The 27,337-nt window shown below is 42.0% G+C and overlaps 1 protein-coding gene across 7 annotated transcripts in view; it reads right to left on the bottom strand.

Annotated features, from left to right (window-relative positions):
- The window catches only part of PLCB1 (phospholipase C beta 1), a 535,828-nt gene that overhangs the window by 484,640 nt on the left and 23,851 nt on the right, over positions 1–27,337 (bottom strand). For all 7 annotated transcript variants that reach the window (XR_011557370.1, XR_011557371.1, XR_011557369.1 and 4 more), the window contains exon 2: positions 6,943–7,020. Coding sequence is in view for 4 of the 7 variants with exons in the window: in XM_070732668.1 (XP_070588769.1) it covers positions 6,943–7,020 (78 nt within the window). In the remaining 3 variants the exon portion in view is untranslated. The remainder of the gene's footprint in view (positions 1–6,942; positions 7,021–27,337) is intronic.

Below are 27,337 nucleotides of genomic sequence, written 5' to 3' on the forward strand. Positions count from 1 at the left end.
TCCCAAGTCAACCCTTGTTCCTTAGCTGTTCCCTTAATCTGACAGCTCTGCACATGTGCATACTTGGGAACAGGCTCCAGCTGTTCATCTGCCTCACTGAAGTCTGACTACAAAGGCAGTTGATAACTGACAGACTGCCCTGGCTCCATCTCTGCCTCTGACACAGAGCACTCGTCAGAGCCTTATCCAGACTCCAGAACTATCCCATGTTCCTCCCCAACCTCCTCACTGTCCGAATCTGCTGCCACTGGTAGACAATAACAATGGGATTAAAATGCAGATGCTTGGCAACTGACTCATATTTATAACAGTTGCAATGTTCTGAGGACATGTGATCATCTTTTGCAACCATCTGACAAGCAAAGTCAACGGGAAAGCTAAATTCACTTAACAACCATGTTACTAACTTAAAACTGCAGTGATTCACTTAACAACTGGATGTAAAATGGGGTAAAATGATTTGACTGTCTCATTAACAACAGAAATGTTGGGTTCAGTTGTGGACAAGGAATACCTATACTCAAGTTTGAAGACTCACTTCTCTTGATACTCTTCCTATTTCCATTGTATATAATATTCCTGCATTTTCTTCCTTTGAATTTGGACTAGGTGGTATGCAAAAAGGATGGAATGCATGTTGTATGTATATGAATTTGCCACTCATTTTAAATAAGGGTTTAAATTCATGTTTTTCCAAATGAAGACAGCATCCCCACACTCTAGTATTGCAGGATATAGTACATAACACTTTCATGCATTCTGTCCTTTAGTATCTGAATCCTGTTTCTTAAGGCAGATTCCCATATTGGCTCAGTACCTTTGGATTATTGCAAGAAGCTTTCTCTTTTGTTTCCAATGATGGCCATATGGCATGCTTTGCTTCGTTCAGGTTGTCCTCCGGAATGTGATACCAATAGCATCCTTTTTTTCATATTTACCTAGAGTTTCATCCAAATGGAAACAAGGGTGCCAATTCCGCCATGGTTCTTTGAATACAGAATGGAACACTCGAGCGTTTCAACATGAAGGCACTGTAATAATGGCACTGTCCTAGTTCCACCACCATTTTGATGGGTCTCAGTAGCTCCAACATCTTCATTAAGATTGCAAGTGCCGGATTTCTGGGAGTCTCACAGAGACTGTAAGTAGATAGAAGTAGCTCCATTCAACCTACTGACTGTATGGTTGAGGCCTGTGGAAAGGATGTGTGTAAGTGTGAGAAAACTCCTTGCCCTAAGCAGGCTCCTCATGGCGACGTAAGATCACTTAGTTCACATGCCCAGAATGATCTAAGACAGTGTTGGTGAAACTTTTTTTCCTCGGGTGACGAAAGCATGTGTGTGTGTGTGTTCTGTCGGGCTCTCTGGTAGAATCCTCCCAAAAAGTCACAGGTACAAATTTCAGACACACACACGTTTGAAAATTCAAAACAATGTTCTTTATACTGAAAATTCACTTAAACCAAGCCCTCTTTTGGTATAGCAAAGAGCACTCGTTTCCAAACAAACTGGTAATTTGTACAAGTCCCTTATCAGTTCTGTGATACTTAGCTTGCAGCTGTGAGGCAATTCACAGTCCTTCTTTCACAAAATGAAACACACTTTGCTCTGGTTTAGTTTCAAAGCAGGGAAAAATCAGCACACAACAAGTCAAAGTCAGTAAAGCAGTCACGAAACACAACGATCAGATAATCCTCCACAATGGCCAAACCCACAAAATAGCAGCCTCACTAATTACCACAGCCCCACCCAACCACAGGTGGCCTCATTTTCTTTGATAATAATCTCTCAGTTGTTGTTGCCTATGCATCGCTCTCCGCATGCGTGGCTGTATCATTAACTCTTGTTTTGAATCCAAGGAGGAGCTAGATAATTGATCTCCTTCTGAGCTGTCTGCCACACTCTCCTCCTCCCTGTCACTCATGTCTTCTTGGTCAGAGGAGCCTTCATCAGCAGATTCCACCGGGGGCAAAACAGGCCTGCAGCATGTTGATGTCTCCCCCACATCCACAGTCCTTGGGGCAGGAGCAGGGTCAGAGCTAACCACAACATGTGTGTGTGCTTTCGTGCATGCGTGAGTGCCCACACCCATAACTCAGTGCCTGGGGATGGCGAAAATGGCCTCCTCCGCCCATCCAGAGGCCCTCTGGAGGTCTAAAACAACCCATTTCCCAATTTCTGGTGGGTCTGGTAGTCCCGTTTTTCGCTCTCCCCAGGCTCCAGAGGCAAAAATGCTGTCCCCCATCTCCCTGGAGACTCTCCGGAAGCCAAAAATGCCTTCCCAGACCCTCCGGGTGAGCTGAAAATCAGCTGACACACACATTCATATTGGAGCTGAGCTACGGTAACAGCTCATGTGCTAGCAGATAGGTGGCACCCATGCCATAAGTTCGCCATCCCTGATCTAAGACATTTTCTCTGGATGGTACATGATGTCATCTAGGTTGAACAATAGGAAGGTTGGTGAGGGAGACTGAAAGGAGGGGGAGGGAATTCACCAGTGGGACTGCTGTTGCTCTTTCCTACCCTTTGCTGCTTGTAAAAATGTACATAAAATGTAAATGTTTTTTAGTTGTTTTATTATTGGATTGCTACATATTGTTTTTATCAATGTTGTTAGCCGCCCCGAGTCCACGGAGAGGGACAACATACAAATCCAATAAATAAATAAATAAGTAAATAAATACATACATACATACATACATACATACATACATACATACAATATAAGCAATAAACACTGCGAAGGTAGAGAGACATCTTCCCATCCTGCCATGAGTTGCCTCTAAATTCTACAACCAACCTTTACATGAGACAAATACAGGGTATGCTATTTTTTTAAAATACACTATTACTGCATAATGCCACTGCTTCCAAATATTACTATTAAAAATTTCTTCAATCCTCTCCGTGTTTTCTTCATGTATATTTACTCACTCGATGTGTCTTATCTGTGTATAAAATCTAGTCCTATAAAAAGTTATTGGCACTGCAGTATGTTCCCGGGTGTCTTTTCACACAAAACAAACATTGTCATTGCATTTTGCTACTTCCTCGTTTTGAGTCAGAGAGCAGTATCAGAAGATTCGAGGAAATGCAAACCCAATGCACAACTTAATTTCTCACTTGTATACACTGCTGTTCTTAAAAATCAAATTCCTCTTACTGGTACATATGATAGCGTTGATAATGAAAATATGCTTTGGGGTTTTTTGTTTTTACAAAAAGCTAGTACAACTTAACGTTAAAAAAAAATTAATGTGTAATTATTTACTTTCGATAAAATTAGATTACATGTGCTAAGACCTCCTATTCAAATAATATCTAGAGAAAGCATTATAACCATGCTATTTTTCATTAATAGAAGGGAATCAGACTGACCTGAAAGGTAATTTTTGAAACCTTTGGTTCTCAGAGATGACAAAAATCATCCACCAAAATTAACTGGGGAGCATCACAGCATCACTTCTCTCGATAGGTATATTTTTATCGTCTAACATTCCCTTTATGTCATAAGGTATGAATAGGTAGAATCCTTCCAAAGGATTATGGATGCTAAGGAATGGCATGTGCTCTAAGGAGCACTATCATTATAGCCGTTACGGAAAATCCACTTTCTCTTCTCCTGAAATAATCAGTATTCCTAGTTTGCTGCCTGTCGGATTACAAATGCCCCAATTACTAAAGGTAAAACCGGCTAGTGGCCAAATTATGAAAATAAATACAGTACATTTATTTAGAAACAAAATGATATTGGTGAAGAATGCTATTGAGGTTCACCTCCAACAGTATATTTTGTGTGCATTTTATTTAATGCTTCTGCCATGTCATCATTTCAATGTATTATATTAGGCATTCCCTTCCAGTCATTTTGAATATTTTTGGCGATGTCAAAATAGAACTAGAGTAAATTAAGAGTCCCAAGAACTTATGCCATCAGAACATCTAAATTATATTCTAATGAGTGGGACAAGAAAAGGACTCCTCAACTACAAGAAGAGTTGCAATTTCTTTGATCCCTAGGTGAATCACTCTTCTGACCACAAGTAGTCCTCGACTTACGACCTCAATTGAGCTCAACATTTTTGTTGCTGAGTGAGACATTTGTTAAGTGAATTTTGCCTTATTTTTCTGTCCACAGTTGCAACAGATGCCAAGTGAATCTGGCTTCTCCATGGACTTTACTTGTCAGGAGATTGCAAAAGCGGACCACGTGACCCCTGGATAATGCAACTGTCATCAATATGAGCCAGTGGCCAAGCATCTCAATTTTGATCATGTGACTATAGGGGAAATGGTCATAAGTCGCTTTTTTAAGTGCTGTTGAACAGTCACCAAATAAATTGTTGTAAATCAAGGATTACAGAAGATTACAGAAGAATACAAACACCTACACATAAACAAAACATTATATTGTAGAACAGATTTCAATATATATTTTTTTCAGCTTACCTAGTGGTAACCTGTTAGAAGTAATTAGAAGAATACCACTTTTAACTTTTTTTGCTAGTAGTAAAATATAACACCCAGAGCACTTTCTTGCAATCTCCTCCATTAATATGCACATTCATTGGTCAATCAATATAGCTTCCCCAATAGACCCATGGTTATTCAAACAATTTTGCCACTTAATCATTTCTGAGTCCTGCCCACCCATAAGCAACTTGAAGTTGAAATAGCTATGAAAAAAGTATGTGTGTGTGTATGGCATATATATATTCTCTGACTCCAAGCTTCTTGAAATAGAAATAGACCTGTGTGAAGCCTGGGGAAAAACTCAATCATCGTTTGGCCAAGAAATCATAAATACCAAAAATGTGCTATTATAACAATACTAATAAAAGAATAGTAATAAAACAGAGCCAGTTTAATCTAGTAATTAAAGCACCAGGCAAGAAACCAGGAGACCATAAATTCTGGTCCCACCTTAGCCATGAAAGCCAGCTGGCAACTTTGGGCTAGCCACTCCCTCTCAGCCCAACTCACCTCTTAAGGTTACTGTTGGTGTAGGGAAAAATAGCAGGAGAAAGGCGTGTTGGCTATGTTCGCCAATAATAAAGGTGGGATACAAATAAACACATTTTAGAAAACCCTGCACTCAGAATAATCCCCTTTCTCTGCATGTTAATCACCATTTTCATACCACCAGCATTGTGCAAGTCTCTCTAAAAAAAAATCATCTTTGTTTATAAGGATTTATGCCCAAACTACACTATGTGAAATGCATATTTGATCTTCTGATGTTCTATTTTTACCTAAATAAAGCTTCAAGGGATCTGTATTTTACCATTGACATTTGTGGAAGTTTTGTTTGCTGCTATGATTGTGGTCACACCAGAAAATGCTTCTACATATTAAATCTAAACAAAATAGGTATCTTTTAAGATCTTAAAGAATTTAAGTCAGGGACACAATTTAAATGATTTTTAAACCCTTTTTTATCAATGTCACTACTCCAATATAAACTATCCCCCCTGGACTTTTTGATGTTTATGTTAAAATAAAACAGGAACCATGAGTAAGACATTAAGTTGCTATGTTTATGCTGTAGTCCTTTAAATGATCAACAAAGGCCATTAAGAATATAACAAATAAAGCAAATGGCTGCTATTGGATTCACAAGAATCGTAAAACTATGTAGAACTTCACCTCAATATCTAAAGTATAAATTCAGAAATGATAACTACCCTAGCAATTTTTAAGTCCATATTTCCATCAATTTATAACTAACTCCTTTTTGAAAAAGGAAAAATGTTTTTGTAAACAAAAACATGTAAATTTGGTTTGTGTTCTTTAACAGGACAAAAACCAAGAGAACTTTGCTAACCAGAGATTTGTTTATTCTCCCTTAGTACGCTACTAAGAATAAATCATAGAATTTAGCTAAATAGATAGATAAATCTATCATCCTAGAAGATTTACTTAAGATTTCCTGTTTCTTTTTTTCAAATCATTTTCTAGTCACTGGAAGGCAAATTGCTGGAATGTATTGCAGATTCTTCCTATAAGAAAGACTTTTTAGTAACTTTCCCAATGGTTTGCATCGCAACATTTTGCGTGTGCGCATCTCCTCATGCAATTTCACTTCCGAGCATGCTCAGTAGCAGGATTCAGCCCAAAACACAGCTGAGAAGCTGATCAGCTGTGCTTCGGGTGAAGAAATAAAGGTCAGTATTATACTAGGGGCAGGCAGAAGGGCTCTTTTTCAAGCAGTGGAAGAGGAAAAGCCATCCAAACAAGGAAAAAGTATCCAAAGATTCCTGAAAAAAGATGGCAGCGCCCACGGACTGGCACCAAATGAACCGTATCCATGACAATGTCATCACATCACCAGCAGGTCACTAACGGTTCAGGCAATCTAATCCAAACCTGGAGGAACCCACCCCTGGAGTGCATCCTTCCTCAGTATACTGTATATAGTCTTTCAAACTTGTTTCTGAAGTTCATAAATTGCAAAGAGTACCCCTTGACTGATTTTTCTTTCACTTGTGGCTAAATTTCTCCAACTCAGCCTTTTCTAGAGATGTTGGAATAAATAGCAGTGCTTGCTAGCAGTGATAAAGGGTTGCAATTCAATATATTTTAACAGGCTAGCCAAGTATCCACAGCTTTAAGTATCAGCAATCAAAAGAATTTGCAATCTGCACTGCTGACAGTCAGAATTCAGTGATCCTCTGAAAATATATGGCAATACAGTGAAAATGATGAACTCACTCAAGTGAGGTCTCATATTAACTGACAATTACTCAAGTCTCTCAATCATATCAACAAAGGGATCATTGAAAAGAAAAATGAGAATTAAGAAAATGTTGGATAACCATTTGTCTGGAGTAGTGCAGGGTCTCCTGCCCAAGCAGGGGTTTGGGTTAGAAGACCTCTAAGGTCCCTTCCAACTCTGTTCTTATTATTATTATTAATTCAAACAGTTCAGAATATTTTTTACCTTATTTTGATCTGTCCAATATAGAAAAAATCCATTTGGGTCTGTTCTGAGGAAGACCGTTGTCACACTAGTAGAATCCTGTACAAAAACAAAGGATGCAAAATTAACATGTGATATAATCTGCAACAGAATATATATTGTTTAGCTGATAATATGTACATGTAGAAAGATACCTAGAGGGAAGTAAATTTAAACTACTATAATTTGTTGTATACTCGAGTCCTTTTTACTCAATAAGTGAACAGACTAGGTAAATATAAAGTTGCCAACTAACTATACTAGTATACAGTGGTACCTCTACTTACGAACTTAATTTGTTCCGTGACCAGGTTCTTAAGTAAAAATGTTTGTAAGAAGAAGCATTTTTCCCCATAGGAATCAATGTAAAAACAAATAATGCGTGCGATTGGGGAAATCACAGGGAGGGGGGAGGCCCTGTTTCCCCCCAGGAGATTCCCAGAGAGGCCCCACGGAGGCTTCTCCCAGCCTTATCCAGTTACAGTTTTGGAGGCTCAGGTTTGTAAGTGGAAAAGAGGCAAAAATATCTTGAACATCCAGTTTTTATCTAGCAAAGTTCCTAAGTAGAGGCATTTGTAGGTAGAGGTACCACTGTGCTTTTATAACTCTATCTCAGATGTTTCCAATCTGAAGTCCATAGGTTACATGTGGCCCTGGACAGCTAGTAATGTAACTCCACAAGGTCATAAACTTTTAACATTGTGATTTATATACATCAACTATATTATATATTTTATATGCGACCCAAGACAATTCCTCTTCACTCAATGCCACCCAGGCAACCAAAAAGCATGAACATCCTCTCCCAAACACATTTTGGAAGATAAATCTGCCAGTTTTTGAAACCCTACTTTAAATGCCACTAATTCAAAATGAAAGTGTTACACTTAATTAACCCCACACAAATATACACTGTGAGTATATTCATCAAGTACTTTGAAATCTTCTCAATTTGCATAATTGTTGAATGAGACCAACTGCTAATGCTACTGTATCACAACATTTGAGGAGCCAAACACATCTCATAGCTAAGCATTCAAGAACTTGACTTCTCTTTTTGGAGAAGAGCTTTAAATGGGGAAGCATTTGAAAATGTGTCCCATTCAAATTTCATTGAGTTGACATTGCAAGTCAATTTCCATTCAATATCATTTTTACATTATCTCCCAGCAGTGGACCACTTGAAGTTTACAGCATGATTCCTATTTTGCTGAGACGCAGTGTTTTTTCTCTGTGTTATGAAATTATACTTACTGTCTACTTGATACCTGCTCTGTAGAGCCTCCTCTATTGCACAATTCTCGCTTTTTAATATCCATATGTATATAGGAAAGAGCTTCAGTATACACACAAAAAAACATGTAACATTGTGCTTTCATTTGCTTCAAGCAAAGGTCAAATAGTATGTTTAAATGGTCCTTTTGGACTTGTCCTTGACGTGTTAACTGACATAAGCTTAATAAATATAGTAACTAGGAAGCCATAGTTGATCTGTTCCGTTAATAACTGATTTCAAGCGAAGGATAATACACCATAACAGGAAGCCACAAACTGCCTTCTTCTGTGTCCTCATCTACTTGACCTAAGTCAGCACTTACATCCATCCATCCATCACTTGAGATCAATTCACTTGCTTCTGTAGAAAGTTTAAAAACATAATAAAACTGAGCTCATAATATTTCTCCATAAATAAGAAACATTAATTCACACAAACATACAAAAGCATTTGGGATTGTTGTTGTTTTCTTTCTCAAATTCAGTTCACTTTTGCTGCACTAATTTGTTCACTTTTATTAAGACTAAATAAATTAAGAATCCCCATCTGAAAATGTTGCATAGATTTTCATATTTTGCTACAAGTAGTCTTCGATTTATTATAGTTTATTTAATGACCGTTCAAAGTTACATGGCACTGAAAAAAGTGACTTTGGACTATTTTTCACAGTTACAACTCTTCCAACATTCCCGTGGTCACATGATCAAAATCCAGCTGCTTGACTCCTATTTATGACAGTTGCAATGTCATCGCCTGTTGTGACTTTCACAACAGGTGCAGATAAGCAAAGTCAATGGGGAGGCCAGATTCACTTAACAACTGCATTGATAACTTAACAACTGCAGTGATTCACGTAATAAGTGTAGCAAGAAAATTTGTAAAATGGAATCAAGTTCACTTAACTGTCTTGCTTAGCAACAGAAATTTTGGGCTCCATTGTGGTTGTAAATGGAGGACCACCTGTATGTCTAAAAGGATGGTAAAAAAAAACCTGATTTCTTTCAGAAGCATATTGTAGGTACAGTACGTGACACTTCATTAGATAGACCAAGAACTAATTCACAGAAATGCCAAGATAATTTTGATTGGGAGTATTTATAAAAAGAGAATCTTGCAAGTCTAATTGTGCTATGTCTCCTTCTTTTCTTATTCTGTCCCTGTATGAATAAAGGAGGTTTCTGAGTCACTTGCTAATGCTTTCTGATTCTTTTGGGATTCAATCATTTTTTTTTTCTCATTCCTCTGGAAACAGATTTAGCTTGTCAACTTCCCTATTTTCTACAACAATGAATACAACTGTGTAACACTGTGTAAGAAAAACTAAAATTTGATACCCAAATACTTAATAAAAATGATCGACTACAAGCAATTCTTCACAATTCCTCCCCTTTACAAACCCAACAACGTAAGTATGTGGACCAGATTAGGAAATCGAAAAACATGCAAGCCAACACAAATAGTCCTTGACTTACAACAGTTCGTATACTGACTGCTTGAAGATAAAACACCATTGAAAAAGTGACTTATGACTACTTTTCACTTATAACTGCAGCATCCCCATGGTCATGTGATCAAAATTGCAGCACTTAGCAATTGACTCATATTTATAACGGTTGCAGTGTCTCAGGGTCATGTATTCCAGCGACCGGTCTTATTTATTTATTTATTTATTTATTTATTTATTTATTTATTTATTTATTTATTTATTTATTTATTTATTTATTTATTTATTTATTTATATCTATATTTATATTTATATTTATATTTATATTTTTATATTTTTATTTTTATATTTATATTTATATTTATTTATATTTCCATTTATTTATTTATTTATTTATTTATTATTTATTAATTAATTAATTAATTAATTAATTAATTAGATTTGTATGCCATCCCTCTCCAAAGACTCGGAGCGGCTCACAACAATAAAACAGTAAAAATCCAATTGATTAAAACAATTTAAAAACCCTTAATATAAAAAGCAATCATACATCTCATATAAACCATACATAAAACAGAAACGGCCCAGGGGAATCAATTTCCCCATGCCTGACGACAGAGGTGGGTTTTAAGGAGTTTACGAAAGGCAAGGAGGGTGGGGGCAATCCTAATCTCCGGGAGGAGTTGATTTCAGAGGGCCAGGGCCACCACAGAGAAGGCTCTTCCCCTGGATCCTGAGACAACATTGTTTCGTCGACGGGACATGAAGAAAGCCAACTCTATGGGACCTAACTGGTCGCTGGGATTCGTGCGGCAGAAGGCGGTCCTGGAGATATCCCACAGGGTCAGCCTTATCCAGGTCCCATCAGCCAAACAGTGTTGACTTGTGGGGCTGAGGGGAAAGGAATTCTCTGTGGTGGCTCCAGTCCTCTGGAATCAGCTTTCCCCAGAGATTCACACTGCCCCCACCCTCCTGGTCTTTCAAAAGGCTTTAAAAAGATGCCGTTGCCGGCAGGTCTGGGGTTGTTGAGCATTGACATTCTGCTCCGGCCCATATTATGCTTGTGGTATGATTTTGGTTCAATGGTTTTTAATATTAGGGTTTTAAAATTTTGTACTGTTTTATCTTGTATGGTCTTTGACGCTTCAACTAATCAACCAATCAGAAATAGCATATAGTTAAAGCTATATACATTAACACAGTTAAAACCCACACACATGCATTGTTGGTTTATATACAGTATTGCCAACCCAACTGATTGGGCAGAGTCCTAACAGTTCTGTGAATGAGGGACATATCTGCCTGTCTGCTTCCAAATGTTATCTGGCTGTTTTAGTCTTTAAAAAAAATGGTTCGGCTCTTTTTGCCTCAAGATTATCTTTCTCATTCTCTATAGATTGGCTGAAACCTTTTGATGGGAGTTCAACAATTTCTTGCTCAACGATGCTATTAAATTTCCAAGTCTGCCACACTCGTCCCGAGAGAAAATATCAACTCCTTTTTCACAAGCAATGAATCCAAGGAACAATACAAGAGACAGAGTTAGGCAGCAATAAAGAAGAGTATTTGTAGCTTAGGTTTGAAATGAGAGGTGCTTGGTTGCTCTCTCAGCTTGGTTGTTTCCGTGCTAACATTTCATTACCCAAACTAGATAACATCATCAGTGCACTTATTTGGGTAATGAAACATCTATAAGAAAACAACCAAGCTGAGAGAGTACCAACGATCTCCCACAGTGAGGTAAAATCCTGAGTTCAAAGCTTGTCGTAGCATTGTAAACATGTCACAGCTAGGTTTAAAAAGAAGCTCTCAGTGTTTTCTCTCAGGGAGTGAGGCCACTCAATAACACAAGCTGAGCCTTTATCCAAATGCACAGTTGAGGCATATTTCTTATTGTTTACTCTCCTCTGGCTTGCTTTTTTGCAAGTCCCTCTGATCTGTGGACTTCGGCCTTCTGCTGCTGTATCTTTTAAAGCAGGCCTGTTTAGGACTAGACAGCTGAAGTTCAGAGTCTGAGATACCGTCAGTGGGTGCAGACAGGGAATCCTGAGGCTCACTGGATCTTCGCCAGCCAGAACAGGATCACTGGCTTCAACATTGCTGGAATCCTCTCTTCTAGGACCCCTATCCCTAGATGCCCCTGGTTCTTTTCCCACCTTTTCATCATCATCATCAGAAGACAAGACTGGCAAGACATTAAAACATGGGGGATATAACCAAGAGTTCCTTGTAGTGGTCAGATCCCCCAATGTTGGCTCTGGAGTACTCTGCAGCTATTTTCCACAGTGAAGGAGAAGGACATTCATCTAATCTACCCTGGCACCGGATAGATCCAGCTAGCTTCCAAAGGGAACCTGATGTTGTTTCTGAGAGTCTGACATATGATTTGACTGAGACCTCACTTGCTGACTGGAATAGAGAGATAACAATGGCCTTGACTTGTTCTTATGCAGATATTATTATTATTATTATTATTATTATTATTATTATTATTATTATTATCAATTAGATTTGCATGCCGCCCCTCTCCGTAGACTTGGGGCGGCTCACAACAGTGATTAAAAAAACAATCCGTGGTAACAAATCTAATATTTAAAATCTAAAAATTACAATTTTACATTATAAAGTCTAAAAAACCCCAATATATAAAAACATACACACAATCATATCATACACAAAAACTACATGGGCAAGGAGGAGATGTCTCAGTTCCCCCATGCCTGACGGCAGAGGTGGGTTTTAAGGAGTTTACGAAAGGCAAGGAGGGTGGGGGCAATCCAAATCTCTTGGGGGAGCTGGTTCCAGGGGGTCGGAGCCACCACAGAGAAGGCTCTTCCGCTGGGTCCTGCCATTCTACCTGTAAACCCTAAAAAGCCCTTTGCCCTTCCCTAAAACTTTAGCAAGTTTTTTCTCCTGAGTTAGGATTTTGGAAGAAACCTAAATCTGGAGAACTGGCACAGGATCAGAATATGACATGTTTTGTGTCTCATGTTTCTGCCATTTGAATTGTGATGTTCTCAATCCTATTGTTTAACTTCTTTGGTTTTGAATCCTATTTGACTCACCCAAAGTTGCATTTTGTAATCTGGATGTCCACTCAAACTGTTCAAATAAATAAATAAATTCCTAGGCTTGTCAAAGTTCATTTTCAAATGCTGAGGCACTGCTAAAGGTATCAGGCTCCTATGAAAACAAACACCACTGAGTCATGTGCATTTGCAGTTTGTCACAGAGGGAAGGTCATAAACATGTCATCTTTTTTACATAAGGAAGGATATTGCATTGCTGTTTCTGATTGGATGTTATTCTGGGTTTTTTTTAAAAAAACCAATGAACCAGACTATGACCTCATATACTATTAGATCTTTTATTGTCATTGCCATCTGGTATATGTAGCTTCCCCTGACAGGCTATACATTTCTCAAGAGTAATTCTGAGCACTGAGGAAAGTTCTTGGCTTTCATTTATCCCCTTGGCAAACAGCTCTTCCTGAGAAACTAGGAGCTTAAACGACAATTTTCTCTTATATCAAACTTCTACTGCTCAGGAGTTATTAGGAACACGTTTTATTACTGAAATATCTCTGGGAGAGGAGGGGGGGAGACCCTACATTGTTCGTTAATGATGAACTCTTTCTCCCCTTAGCTGTCTCTTTGTGAAAGCATCTTGTCCATCTGAAAAATACATTTTATGCACTATAAGAACTGTCAGATATATATGACTCTCATACAACATAAAAAATTGTTCCAAGCATAAATGTTCAAGATACTTGGGATGTGGGATGCCATTCTCTTTCGATAATGTCTACCAATATATCTTCCTCTGAAGCTTTTCTTTTTAACCTGCAAAAAGGCAGGTTCCAACATTTTGAATGATTTTCAGCACAATCTAAGTTTATCTTCCAGATATTGATTTGTACTGCGGTGGTTTTAAAAGGCCTTCTCTGAAGCTGTTTTAGGTGCTAAATTACATGCTGATGATGCTTCTAAGTTTTTCACCATTTTATATACAGTGATCCCCCGAGTTTCGCGATCTTGATCTTTGCGAAACGCTATATCGTGATTTTTCCACCCGATGACGTCACTCCCTTCCTTTCTCATCTTTCTTTCTCTCTCTCTTTCTCTATCTTGCTTCTTCCTCTCTCACACTCTCTTCCTCCCTCTCTCATCTCTTTCTTTCCTTCTCTCTCTTTCTCTATCTCTCCCCCTCTTGCTCTCGAGCGGCAAGCGAGCAGCCGGGAGGGCGGGTGAACGGGCAAGCGGAGCGGGCGGGTGGGCGAATGGGCAAGCGGAGCGGCCGGGCGGGCGGGTGAACGGGCAAGCGAGCAGCTGGGCGGGCGGGTGAACAGGCAAGTGGAGCGGCCGGGCGGGTGGGCGAACGGGCAAGCGAGCGGGCGGGCGGGCGAACGGGCAAGCGGAGCGGCCGGGCGGGCGGGTGAACGGGCAAGCGAGCAGCCGGGCGGGCGGGCGAACGGGCAAGCGGAGCGGCCGGGCGGGCGAACGGGCAAGCGAGCAGCCGGGCAGGCGGGCGAACGGGCAAGCGAGCAGCCGGGCGGGCGGGCGAACGGGCAAGCAGAGCGGCTGGGCGGGCGGGTGAACGGGTAAGCGAGCAGCCGGGCGGGCGGGTGAACGGGCAAGCGGCAAGCGATCTTGGGGTTTCCCCTTTGCCTGGGCAACGGGGAAACCCCATCTTCGGCTCCTCGATGCTGCCGCGCTGCGGAGCAGATCAGCTGTTGGGCGGCCAAAGGAACCTTCCCTGGGTCTTCCCCGCCGCCCACACGCAAACTCCACCATCTGCGCATGTGCGGCCATGAAAAAAAAGGGCGCGCATGTGCAGATGGTGTTTTACTTCCGCACCGCTATATCGCGAAAAATCGAGTTTCGCGAGGGGTCTTGGAACGGAACCCTCGCGAAACCCGAGGGATCACTGTACTGTATAGGCTGTAATGATTATACTGATTCCTGACATTCCTTCTTTTCTACCAACTACATGAACCAAAGACAGAAATGTTTTAAATAGGCGTTGATTGCTTACCTGAACGCCTCTTCTCGTACGGTGAGCGGGTACAACAGTCACATGGGTTGCTCATGTCCAATCCGGTGGAACTGAGCCTAGTGTTAAAAAAGCTTGCTGGATCCGCCCCTTCCCCAGAATTCGCGAATCCGTAGACTAGGCTCAGATGTGAAGCTCTTTAGTGTTCAACTCTCATTGTTAGAGGAAAGAAAGGTTATAGAAGGTATAGAAGACACATACAAGGGCGGGAAGTGACTGCTGTACCCGCTCACCGTACGAGAAGAGGCGTTCAGGTAAGCAATCAACGCCTATTCTCCGTACTGAAGGAGCGGGTCCAGCAGTCACATGGGACATACCCAATAGATTGGTCCCTAGGGTGGGATTAGATTGCTATCGTGAGAGATAACGGATTGGAGTACCCTTCTGCCGAAGGCAGCGTCCGCTGAGGCGTAAGAATCAATCTTGTAGTGCCTGATGAAGGAATTTGGTGAGGCCCAAGTGGCTGCTTTGCAGACCTCCTCCAACGGAGCTTGAGTCGCCCAAGCGGCCGAAGTGGCTGCGCTCCTGGTGGAATGCGCTGTGATGTTCTTTGGAACTGAGAGGGAGGCCGACTCGTAGGCCTTAGAGATAGTCCCTCTGATCCAACGGCCTATCACTGTTGAAGACACTTTGGCACCCATGACTCTGGGGTGATAGGCTACAAAAAGTGCTTCCGACCTCCGAAAGGGTCCTGTGCGTTGGATATAGATCCTCAGCGCTCTAGTGAGGTCCAGGGTGTGCCATCTAATTGCCAAAGGATGGTCCTGTTGGAGGCAGAAGGAAGGTAAGACAATATCTTGGGTTCTGTGGAACATGGAACTGACCTTAGGTAAGAAGGTGGGGTCCAGTCGTAAGACTACCTTGTCCTGATGGAATTGGCAGAGGTCCTGCCTGATTGAGAGGGCTGCCAACTCCGAAATGCGTCGGGCAGAGGTAATTGCCACCAGGAATGCTACCTTAAAGGATAGGTACCTGAGGGACGCAGATTTTAGGGGTTCGTAGGGTGCCTGCGTGAGGGAATGGAGAACCCGTGGCAAATCCCAGGAAGGATATCTGTGGACCTTAGAAGGTCTGAGGTTGGCTATACCTTTGAGGAATTCCTGAACTTCTGGGAAGGAACGGAGAGGCTGTCTGCGGGGCCCTGCTAGGACAGAGGAAATGGCCGCCAGATGACGACGGAGAGTACTGGTGGAAAGGCCTTGATGGAAACCTTGCATAAGGAAGGATATGATCCTGTGTAAGGGAATGCACAGGGGAGAAAGACCTTCCTGTAGACACCACTGGTGAAACTTGGACCATGTATGGTCGTAGATTCGATTGGTCGAACCTCTTCTGGCCTTTAAGATGACCTCCACTGTGTCGGGGTCATGTCCACGCAGTTCTAAGTCTCTCCTGATAACAGCCAGGCGGTGAGGTGGAACCACTCCGGGTCTGGATGGAATGAGGCCCCCTGCCGTAGCATATCCCCCGAAACGGGGAGTCGCCAGGGGTCCTGGACGGACAGCTGTTGGAGGTCCGCGAACCAGGGCCGGCGGGGCCAATGAGGGGTGATTAGGATTACTCGGGCCCTCTCGATGAGGACCTTGTGAATCACGTCCGGAAGAATTGGAATTGGAGGGAATGCGTACAGGAGTCCTGGAGGCCAGGGGCTCCTGAGGGCATTGGTTGCTTCTGCTCCCGGGGATGGAAACCTGGAGAAGAATCGAGGGAGTTGGGCATTCGCTTCGGTCGCAAAGAGATCCAGCACTGGTAGGCCGAATCTGAGGCTGATTTGATGGAACAGTTCTTGATGGAGATTCCACTCTCCTGGGTCTATCGTTGCTCGAGAGAGCCAATCCGCCTGGACGTTGAGGCTCCCCGAGATGTGATCGGCTAGGAGCGACTGAAGGTGTTTTTCTGCCCAAAGGGCTAACTTGAGGGCCTCCCTCATGAGAGCCTTGGATCTCGTGCCCCCCTGTCTGCAGATGTGGCTTTTTGTGGCTATGTTGTCGGTGAGAATGAGAACGTGCCGGTTGGGGAGGCGAGGCTTGAACTGCTTTAGAGCCAGGGATACGGCTCTTAATTCTAGCCAATTGATTGGCCTGGAAGCTTCCTCCGGTGACCACGTGCCCTGGGCTATCATCCCCTGGGCATGGGCGCCCCATCCTGATAGGCTGGCATCTGTGGTGATGACGAATTGGTCCGGGCACCTGAAAGGGGATCCTTTGTCCATGGCCGGAGACATCCACCACCTGAGAGATCTGCGAACCACCGATGGAATGGCAATGCGACGACTTGAGTTGCTGAGCCCCGATCTCTGAAAGGGTAATAGAAGCCACTGTAGTTCCCTGGCGTGGAGACGAGCCCAGGGAATGATGCCTATGCACGACACCATTTTACCCAAAAGGGAAGACAAGGTGACTATGGAGACTGATTGCAGGGGTAAAATGCGAGAAATCAACTCCCCTATATTATGTTTCCTCTCAGGGGAGAGGAAAACTTGGGAGGATTCTGAATTAATGATAGATCCCAGATGCAATATGGAAGTAGAAGGCTGGAGGTGGCTTTTGTCAAAGTTAATGGAAAAGCCATGGGTCTGTAAAACTGACATGGTGACAGAAAGGTTTACCTTTACTTCCTCTAGGGAATTTCCATGAACTAAAATGTCATCTAAATAACATAAAATGTGGATGGGCTTGGCCCGGATATAGGCCGCCAAGGACCCCAAAAGCTTTGTGAAGACTCTAGGGGCCGAGGAAAGACCAAATGGCATAGCCCTATACTGGAAATGTCTGCCCTGGAAGGAGAAACGTAAGAATTTTCTGTGGCATTTGGCAATGGGAATATGGAGGTAGGCCTCAGTGAGGTCTAAGGAAGCCATGAAGTCCCCCGGATGAATAGCGGCTAAGATAGATGACAGGGAATGCATCTTGAACTTTCTATATTTGATGAATAAATTCAGCCTTTTGAGGTCCAAGATAGCTCTCCAACCTCCTGAGGTCTTAGGGACCATAAAGAGGATGGAGTAAAAACCCCGGCCTCTCTGACCGGAGGGGACCGGCTGGATGGCTCTAATGGATAATAAATGGGAGATGGCTTCCTCCATCCGGGTATGAGCAGAGGGAGTACTGGGAGAGGGACAGGAAATAAAACGTTTAGGGGGAGAAGAAATAAACTCTAAAAGGAGACCTTTTTGAACTGTATCAATGACCCAGGGGTCCTTGGAAGATTGGCGCCAGCTAGAGGAGAAGTAAGCCAGGCGCCCCCCTATGGGGACCGAAGGGGGGTTACCATCTAGGCTTTTTAGAAGCCCTGTTAGAGGACGCTCCTCTCTGGTAGCGGTATCCTTTACCCCTGGAGTTCCTACCTTGGGAACGAAAACGAGGGGAGTACTGACCTGGATTCCTCTGGTAAGTGGGCGCCTGATCTTGTTGGCGCCCCGGTCGACGAAAGGACTGCGTTTTGGTGGTCTTTTTGGTAGTCGGGCCCAATACTTTTTTCTTGTCCGTGGTTTCAGTCAGGAGTGGATCTAGGAGATCTCCAAATAGGAGGTCGCGTTTTAATGGACCTAAAGCTAACTGCCACTTCTGACGTACTCCTGCCTGCCATGGGCGAAGCCATAGGAGTCTTCTGGCCGTTGTGGAGGCCGCAATGGACTTGGCTGCGAATCTGGTGGATTGAAGTGTGGCATCAGCCACGTATTGGGCGGCCGCAAATACCTTGTTGAAGTCCTGTTGACCTCTTAAGTCATTGGGAGGAATATGTTGTTGAAGTTGACGAAGCCATAGGAGCATGGCTCTAGAAAAAAAGGAAGCAGATGCGGAGCTTTTGATAGCCCAGGAATCTGCGGTGAACCCTCTCTTGAGCATCTGTTCAATCCTCTTGTCCTCTGGGCGGAGAACCTCTTCTGCTTCGCCTGGAACTGCAGCCGCAGAGTGTAGGGTTTTGACCGGTTCATCCGGCTTAGGGCAGGATAAGAGATCTTCATAAGAAGGGGATAATTTATACAATCTTTTGTCTTTGGTGGTGGGGTTAAGCCCCGATGCTGGAAACTCCCACTGCTTAAGCAAAGCATCTTTAAACAATTTTGGCATAGGGATTACCTCGTTATCCTCCTGTTCCTCTGTGAAGTAGGGTAAGTTCTCCTCCGGAGGGTCAGTGGATGTAGTGGCCTGCTTCTCTTGTGCCGCTAGCCCTGTGGAAACTCTAGCCTTGAGAAGGAGAGATTTGAACAATTGAGAGGGAAAAATAGTAACTGGAGAAGGAACCTTGATTTGGGATTCCTCATTGTCCGAGAGGCCTTGACATGGATCCTCATCCTCTTCCATATCCTGATCATAATCATCCTGAGAAGAATCTGATTCTTCCTGAATAGGAGCTCTGACCGCTGGAGGAGAATTCAGGGGACGGGGGGGACGAGGAGAAGGAAGAGGTAAAGAGGGCACATTGATGGCAGAGAGCTTAGCATCAATGGCCTTGGACAACACAGAGAAAATAGATTGGAACTCTGGAGGGAGACTAGAAGTATCAGCAGGAGTGGCAGAAGAATCTGTGATGGCCTGAGAGGTTCCTGGCTGGGAAGAATCTTCAACGATATCTGGTTCCTCTGGACCTAAGCCCCATAGATTAGGTTGGGGTCTGTCTAGGTTTGGCTCATCCAGAGATAACACAGTGACACCAGAGAGAGGCAGATTAGGAGCCTCTGGGGGGTCAAGACTGCTGAGCACTTGGGCCTGCACTTTCAAGCGTTTAGCAGATTTATCATGAATTTTTTTGTAGGGCTTGGTCCCTTCTCTTCTCAGCCTTGGTGGTTCTGGTCAAGGGGCGGGCTATGGAAGAAGAGGGGGCCGAGGCCTGGGGGATACTGGTTATCTCATCACCTGTAGGCCTGGCCTCTCTGGGACCCTGAGTGGTGCCTCTCTTGGGAAAGGAAGCCATAGTCTGACAATCTACAGAAGACAAGGCTTGAGCCAAAAGAAATCTGATTTTTAGGGGGGAGAAGAATTCCAAGCTTTCCCAAGAGGAGTGGGATCCTGCTCCTAGGCCTCGGAGCTGCTGCGACTTGAGAGCAATCTGGGCAAACCCAGAGTTCGTGTCCCCAAATGCAGCGTGGCCAGCCTCCCTAAACTTCAATTAAAGTAACCAAGGCACCCTGGTTGGAGGTCTGGCCGGTGGAGAATTAAGCCTGAGCGTCTCAAAGCCCACTCCAGGATCCAAGCGGCGGACTGGAGCACCAACGGCCGGCAGGAGGCCAACACGAGGTACTAAATTACAGGGCGCGAAGGCCTTCGCGCCAAAAACGAAACCGTTCCGTAAAAGTTTTAAAGGAAACGGTCGACTAAGTCCAGGAGACTGAGAGGGAAGCGTCTCACACCGCGGGAGGTAAAGCCCCTTAAAGGTAATAAATAAATAAATAGACTTGCCTAATGACCTCCAGGCCGAAGGATTGTAAATAACCCAAAACGCGCTAAACCGCTACTTCTCCCCTGAGAGAAAAGCCGAGCCGCAGATGGCTGGCGTTAATTAGCAAGTCCCGAAATTCAATAGAAGGATTTCTTACTGTTTGGAAGGATAGAACGAAGGGAAGGTGTTAGTGATTTCTTTGACTATGTCACAAAGGTGTTGGATGAAGGTGGTGCCGTGGATATTGCCTACCTGGACTTCAGCAAAGCCTTTGATACGGTTCCACATAAAGAGCTGATAGATAAATTAGTGAAGATTGGACTTAATCCCTGGATAGTTCAATGGATTTGCAGCTGGCTGAAGCATAGACACCAGAGGGTTGTTGTGAATGGTGAGTATTCTGAGCAGAGTCAGGTTACAAGCGGTGTGCCACAAGGGTCTGTTCTGGGTCCTATTCTTTTTAATATGTTTGTGAGTGACATAGGGGAAGGTCTGGTAGGGAAGGTTTGCCTATTTGCCGATGACTCTAAAGTGTGCAATAGGGTTGATATTCCTGGAGGCGTCGGCAATATGGTAAATGATTTAGCTTTACTAGATAAATGGTCAAAGCAATGGAAACTGCAGTTTAATGTTTCCAAATGTAAAATAATGCACTTGGGGAAAAGGAATCCTCAATCTGACTATTGTATTGGCAGTTCTGTGTTAGCAAATACTTCAAAAGAAAAGGATTTAGGCGTAGTGATTTCTGACAGTCTCAAAATGGGTGAACAGTGCAGTCAGGCAGTAGGGAAAGCAAGTAGGATGCTTGGCTGCATAGCTAGAGGTATAACAAGCAGGAAGAGGGAGATTATGATCCCGCTATATAGAATGCTGGTGAGACCACATTTGGAATACTGTGTTCAGTTCTGGAGACCTCACCTACAAAAAGATATTGACAAAATTGAACGGGTCCAAAGACGGGCTACAAGAATGGTGGAAGGTCTTAAGTATAAAACGTATCAGGAAAGACTTAATGAACTCAATCTGTATAGTCTGGAGGACAGAAGGAAAAGGGGGGACATGATCGAAACATTTAAATATATTAAAGGGTTAAATAAGGTCCAGGAGGGAAGTGTTTTTAATAGGAAAGTGAACACAAGAACAAGGGGACACAATCTGAAGTTAGTTGGGGGAAAGATCAAAAGCAACATGAGAAAATATTATTTTACTGAAAGAGTAGTAGATCCTTGGAACAAACTTCCAGCAGACGTGGTTGGTAAATCCACAGTAACTGAATTTAAACATGCCTGGGATAAACATATATCCATCCTAAGATAAAATACAGAAAATAGTATAAGGGCAGACTAGATGGACCATGGGGTCTTTTTCTGCCGTCAGACTTCTATGTTTCTATGTTTCTATGTGATGAACGAGCTATTCACAAAGGTTCCGCTGGATGCGAGAACTGAGCGAATTCAGGGGAAGGGGCGGATCCAGCAAGCTTTTTTAACACTAGGCTCAGTTCCACCGGATTGGACATGAGCAACCCATGTGCCTGCTGGACCCGCTCCTTCAGTACGGAGAACCCAGAATTTTGTGACTTGCTTATCACAACCTTAGTTTCAAATGCTAAAATTATGATGCATTTATTATATATTTGTATCCCTGTTCTGAACAGAAAAGTATTCATATTCTTATCACCTTTCTAAAGAGTCTTCAAGGAAAAAAAGTTTTACCATTTTAATGTATTTTTCTGCAGATCAACACATTTCTTAAATAGGATAAAGGCATTATATGGACATAATTCAACTCTGCAAATGAGTGACTAGTTAGCTGGCACCATTCAGTATTTGTGTCTATTTCCTTTCATGTTGCTAAATGCTGGAAGGCTACCCAATCCATCAAAAATGAATCCAGAAAGGAAAACAAAATTGAGCAATATACATAACATTTCTTGTGGAACGCTTCCAAGATAAAAATTCCAACATTCAAAAATACTTCTCATACCCAATTGGACTATGACTTCAGCAAGAGGATCTTCTCCCTATGTATTGGTGGCAATGTCACTTCTACAGGTAGTCCTCAACTTACAACTACAACTGAGCCCAAAATTTTCATTTTTAACTGAGACATTTGTTTAATGAGTTTTGTACCATTTTATGACCTGTCTTCCCACTGTTGTTAAATGAATCACTGCAATTTTTAAGCTAATAACAAGGTTGTTAAGTGAATTTGGCTTTCCCATTGACTTTGTTGACCAGAAAGTTGCAAAGGGGGATCACATAATACCAGGACACTGCAATCATCATAAATATGAACCAGTTACCAAGGATCTAAATTTTGATTACGTGACTGTGAGGATGCTGCAACGGTCATAAATGTGAATAATAATAATAATAATAATAATAATAATAATAATAATAATAATTTATTAGGTTTGTATGCCGTCCCTCTCTGAAGACTCGGGGCGGCTCACAACAATAATAAAAACAATATAACAGTGACACCAATCTAATATTAAAAGAAAAGATATATAAAACCCCAGCAATTAAAACCATACAACACATACATACCAAACATAAAATATAAAAGCCTGGGGGAGGTGTCCCAGTTCTCCCATGCCTGGCGATATAGGTGAGTCTTGAGTAATTTGCGAAAGACAAGGAGGGTGGAGGCTGTTCTAATCTCTGAGGGGAGTTGATTCCAGAGGGCCGGGGCCACCACAGAGAAGGCTCTTCCCCTGCGGCCCGCCGAACGACATTGTTTGGTCGACGGGACCAGGAAAAGGCCAACTTTGTGGGACCTTATCGGCTGCTGGGATTCGTGCGGTAGAAGGCGGTTCCGGAGGTATTCTGGTCCAATGCCATGTAGGGCTTTAAAGGTCATTACCAACACTTTGAATTGTGACCGGAAACTGATCGGCAGCCGGTGCAGACCACGGAGTGTTGTAGAAACGTGGGCAAATCTGGGAAGCTCTCGCAGCCGCATGGTCCTAACTCACTTTTTTTCAGTGCCCTTATAACTTCAAGTGGTCACTAAATGAACTATTGCAAGTCAAGGACTACCTGTGTAATCAAATAGGGCAGACTAGCATAATATTTTAATTTTTAAAAAATCCTAACAATAAGAACAGGTCAACTATAGAACAAATTGAGAAGATAGCTGACTTTAAAAAAGGCTGGACAGTCACCTATAGTGTTTAACTTGAATCCCTGCCCTAAGTAAAGATTTGTATTTAATGAGACAATTGATCCCTTCCAACTCAATGCATGGAGAAGCCAGTTAGTGTAACTGATGAATAGGTACGGTATGATACTAATAATATGGATTAGTCTCAGTCCATAGCCATAGAGGACAGAAGGAATGGCCTTGGGGAACAGGAAGGAGATCTGTTACCAAAATAAAGTCAGATAAAAGAAAACTGAGTCCAAAACAGGAACTGTAACCTGAGTAATACCTCAGAAAATTTCCCCCTAGTTCTCACAAGATAAAGGAAAGGAGTAGACTTGCAAGATTTTGTTAACAAAACCTTATAATACAAATAGCATTGTTCTATATGACACTGGATTTCTTGAATTACTAATGATAACATAAAAAAACCCATTCTAGAATTGTCTGATTTGTGACAGGGTTCTATGCTAACCCTTGCTGTAGCGAACTCCATTTTCTGAAGGCCTTCTAACCAAGAGGTTTCAAAAGTCTACTGAGACATACATGTAGGAACCATCTATTCTTCACACACACATTATATGTTGTCAGAAAAAAAACAAAAACATGTTTCCTCCAAAATGTCTTATATTTTTTTGAACGCTGAAGTAAATGCTTGGCCTTATTGCCATGCACTCAAAAGCCTAACTGGGCTTATTATCAGGGGATGTCTTATTTTGAGTTTGTTCAAAAAGAATGTTTGGGGAAGTTGGCATCTCATCCCCTTAATAGGAAAGGACTGCCAAAACAGTTATAAAAACTATTTCCCACCTCTTCAATCAGAAAGATAAACTCTGTGGGAAATACACAAGGGGATTCCTACTTTATGGTAAAGGTTTTCTGCTTCTTTCTTTTGGCTGAAAAAAGACAAAGTTCCTATTAACATCTGGACAGATTATTAGAGTAGTTTTTCTTCCGAAGTCTTCAAATCTATGAAAGCAACAGAAACAGGGGAGACTCAAACCTTCTATTTTAGTTGGGAAATATATTGAAAAGGGCTTGTTAGGGGTTTTGCAATGGAAGGAATAAAAGCAGGAAAGCTGACTGTCATTGCTGAATTATTTGTGAGAATTTTTGGGATGGAGGGCAGTTTCCCAAGGCTATGTTTTCTTGTAAAATAATCCCTGAATGGCATGTCAAAGGTCAGTGACACCAAAGAAAGGGCCTTTCCATCTATCATAGTTTACAAGGGCATGTTTGATTTAGTTTCCCGGTACCATTTACATTTCCCCCCTTTCAAACAAGCTACAGCCTGAACATTTTTATTTCTATTGCAAAAGGCACAGGGAGGAAGGCAGATGGTAATTAGGTTCGCCAGGTCTTGCAAAATGCTGTTTGTACATCGTCTGTCTCATGTAAGGACTCCAAGTACAGCCTGACAGCTAAGCAATAGGGTTCAGCATGCATCATCAATGCAGTTTTCAAGCTCCTCTGACTCTGTAGTTGTGACTTCTCCAAGGAGCAGAATGACAAGTGTTGGAAATAATCCTGGAGGCCTTCTAGTCCAGACAAATGGTGGTCCAATCTCTTTTTTAAAAACTTCCACTGTTGGAGCACCCACAACATCTAAAGTCAAATTGTTCCACTGATTAATTGTTCTGTCAGGAAATTTTTCCTTCTGTTCTAGATTAGTTTTCTCTTTGATTTCTTCTTGTTCTGTTTTCTAACAATTCTCCACACAGAACGTGTTCCAATATAGAAACTCCCCCAATCTATATGTGCAGACATCTTAAGGTCTCCTAGACCCTTCCGGATACAAATTGAGAGCCAAGCAGATACCAATTTTACATTAATTAGGGACATCAATCCTCCTCCTAAGATTGCTAACCAAAAGTGACAGCTGTTTTACAATCAGCCTCTATTAGTCATATGCCGGATAGTTCATTTGCTCATCTGGTCATCCAGGAGCTATCTTTCTTTGATTCATATTGCCATTAAAACTGTTAATAATTTATGTTCATGTGATTTCTTACGTGATTCGGAATATGTTTGAAACAGCAAGAAACTGTAAACAACTTACTTTGCCTTATGTTGTGGACTAAAATAAACATAATTTTAGCAAAAGTCTACTTTACCCCAAATCCCATTTTAGAAATGATTAATAATGTAAACATATATCAATAATTCTGCAAACCCCCATCTCAGTTGTTTACCACTGGTTGTTTTCCCTTGCTTAATTTCTGGATTCAGACCAAGTCAACCTCAACTCCTGGAGACTAAATGGACACAGCTATGCAATTCTTGTGAGAGGAATACAGAAATAGTTTGCTACTGTCATCTTCTGGCATGTTTACAATTTATTAAACTATCCCACAGCCCTGGCATTCCCTGATGGTATTCCACCCAACTATTAACCAGGCCCCATTTTGCCGCTACCTGCCAATTCTACACAGTCTACTGGAGGAAACAGTGTCATTTAAAAATGGTGTATAAGACAATAAATACTAACCATAAACACTAATGTTCTTTTTATTAGATGTCATAAATAGTGTCAACGTATCTGTTGACCCAATTACTCTACAGGTTTTAAGATCTGATAAATTAATAGATATGAATTTATCTCTTCCTTTCTTCTTTTATTTTTTATTTTTCCTCTTCTCTTTCCTTCCCCCTTTTCTCTCTGTTTCTTTGTCTCTCTTTAGCCTTATTTTCTTCTATATATGTAAGCGTGTATTTTGATTTATAACTGTACACTCTAAATACATATACATTTGTACCAATATTCGCATAATTGTTTTGCTTTATATATCTCCTCCCCTATTTATCTTCAATAAAGATTATATTTTCTTCTTAATTTTTTTTTAAAAACCCACTAATGTTCTTGCTTTTAGAAATTGGTAAAATGCGAATATTAGATTGAACAGGTTGACTGAATAATACAAATCTGAAATATACCATATGGTTGGTATTTTGGAAATACAAATAACAGAATACATGAGGTAATTATGGCTGTTTTATTGATCCCATGAATTTCTGTGTTCTATTGTTCACTACTTATAATAATAGACAACCCATGCCCCATTGTATCATTAGAGATGTTTCGTCACCTAAGTAGAGAAACCGAGAAGCTAAAGGTGGGCAAAAAAAGCAGTGGGAGCAGGAACGACTTCTGACTTCCTGCCAGCTTCCCCATTGAGTCTCCTTGTAAGGATCTGGCAGAAAGCCTTAAAAATCTTCCTTCCTTTCTAGCATGCAGGTAAATGACTGCTTCTGGGTAGAGGACGGAGCAAGAAATTGTGAGACTGGCTGTGAAACGATCATGGACTCAGCGGTGGGTCCGAACCATTAGTGAACCGCTGGTGATGTAATTTTGGCATTGCGGATCCGGTTCTGTTTCTGATGGTCCGTGCTGGCTGCCATCTTTTTTTTCTCTGTTTTCAGCTGGTTTTCCTGTGTTTTGATGGCTTGTACATGGCATCGGACCAGAGTACCTACGAGATCGCCTTCTGCCACACGAATCCCAGCGGCTGATTAGGTCCCACAGAGTTGGCCTTCTCCGGGTCCCGTCGACAAAACAATGCCGTCTGGCGGGACCCAGGGGAAGAGCCTTCTCTGTGGTGGCCCTGGCCCTCTGGAATCAACTCCCCCCGGAAATTCAAACTGCCCCCTACCCTCCTCGCCTTCCATAAAATGTTGAAGACTCACCTTTGCCGCCAGGCGTGGGGGAATTAATCTCCCTCCCTCCTTTTTCGCTGACCTCTATTATGTTCATGTTCAGTCAGCCTGAGTGTGTATGATTGTGTAGTAGATAACAACGTATATAACAACGTATTTTAAATTAGTTTTTAATATTTTAACATTAGATTTGTATTTATATTGTATTGCTCTTATGTTGTGAGCCGCCCCGAGTCTTCGGAGTGGGGCGGCATACAAATCTAATAAATTATTGTTATTATTATTATTGTTCTGCTCTGTGCTTTGAAAAAAGCCCTCCTGTCCACTCCCGTGTTAATACTGACCTTTATTTCTTCGCCAGAAGCACAGCTGATCAGCACCTCAGCTGTGTTTCAGGCTGAATCCATCATCTGAGCATGTCA

This window comes from Erythrolamprus reginae, chromosome 1, assembly GCF_031021105.1.
Source record: "Erythrolamprus reginae isolate rEryReg1 chromosome 1, rEryReg1.hap1, whole genome shotgun sequence".
Taxonomy (NCBI): Eukaryota; Metazoa; Chordata; class Lepidosauria; order Squamata; family Dipsadidae; genus Erythrolamprus; species Erythrolamprus reginae.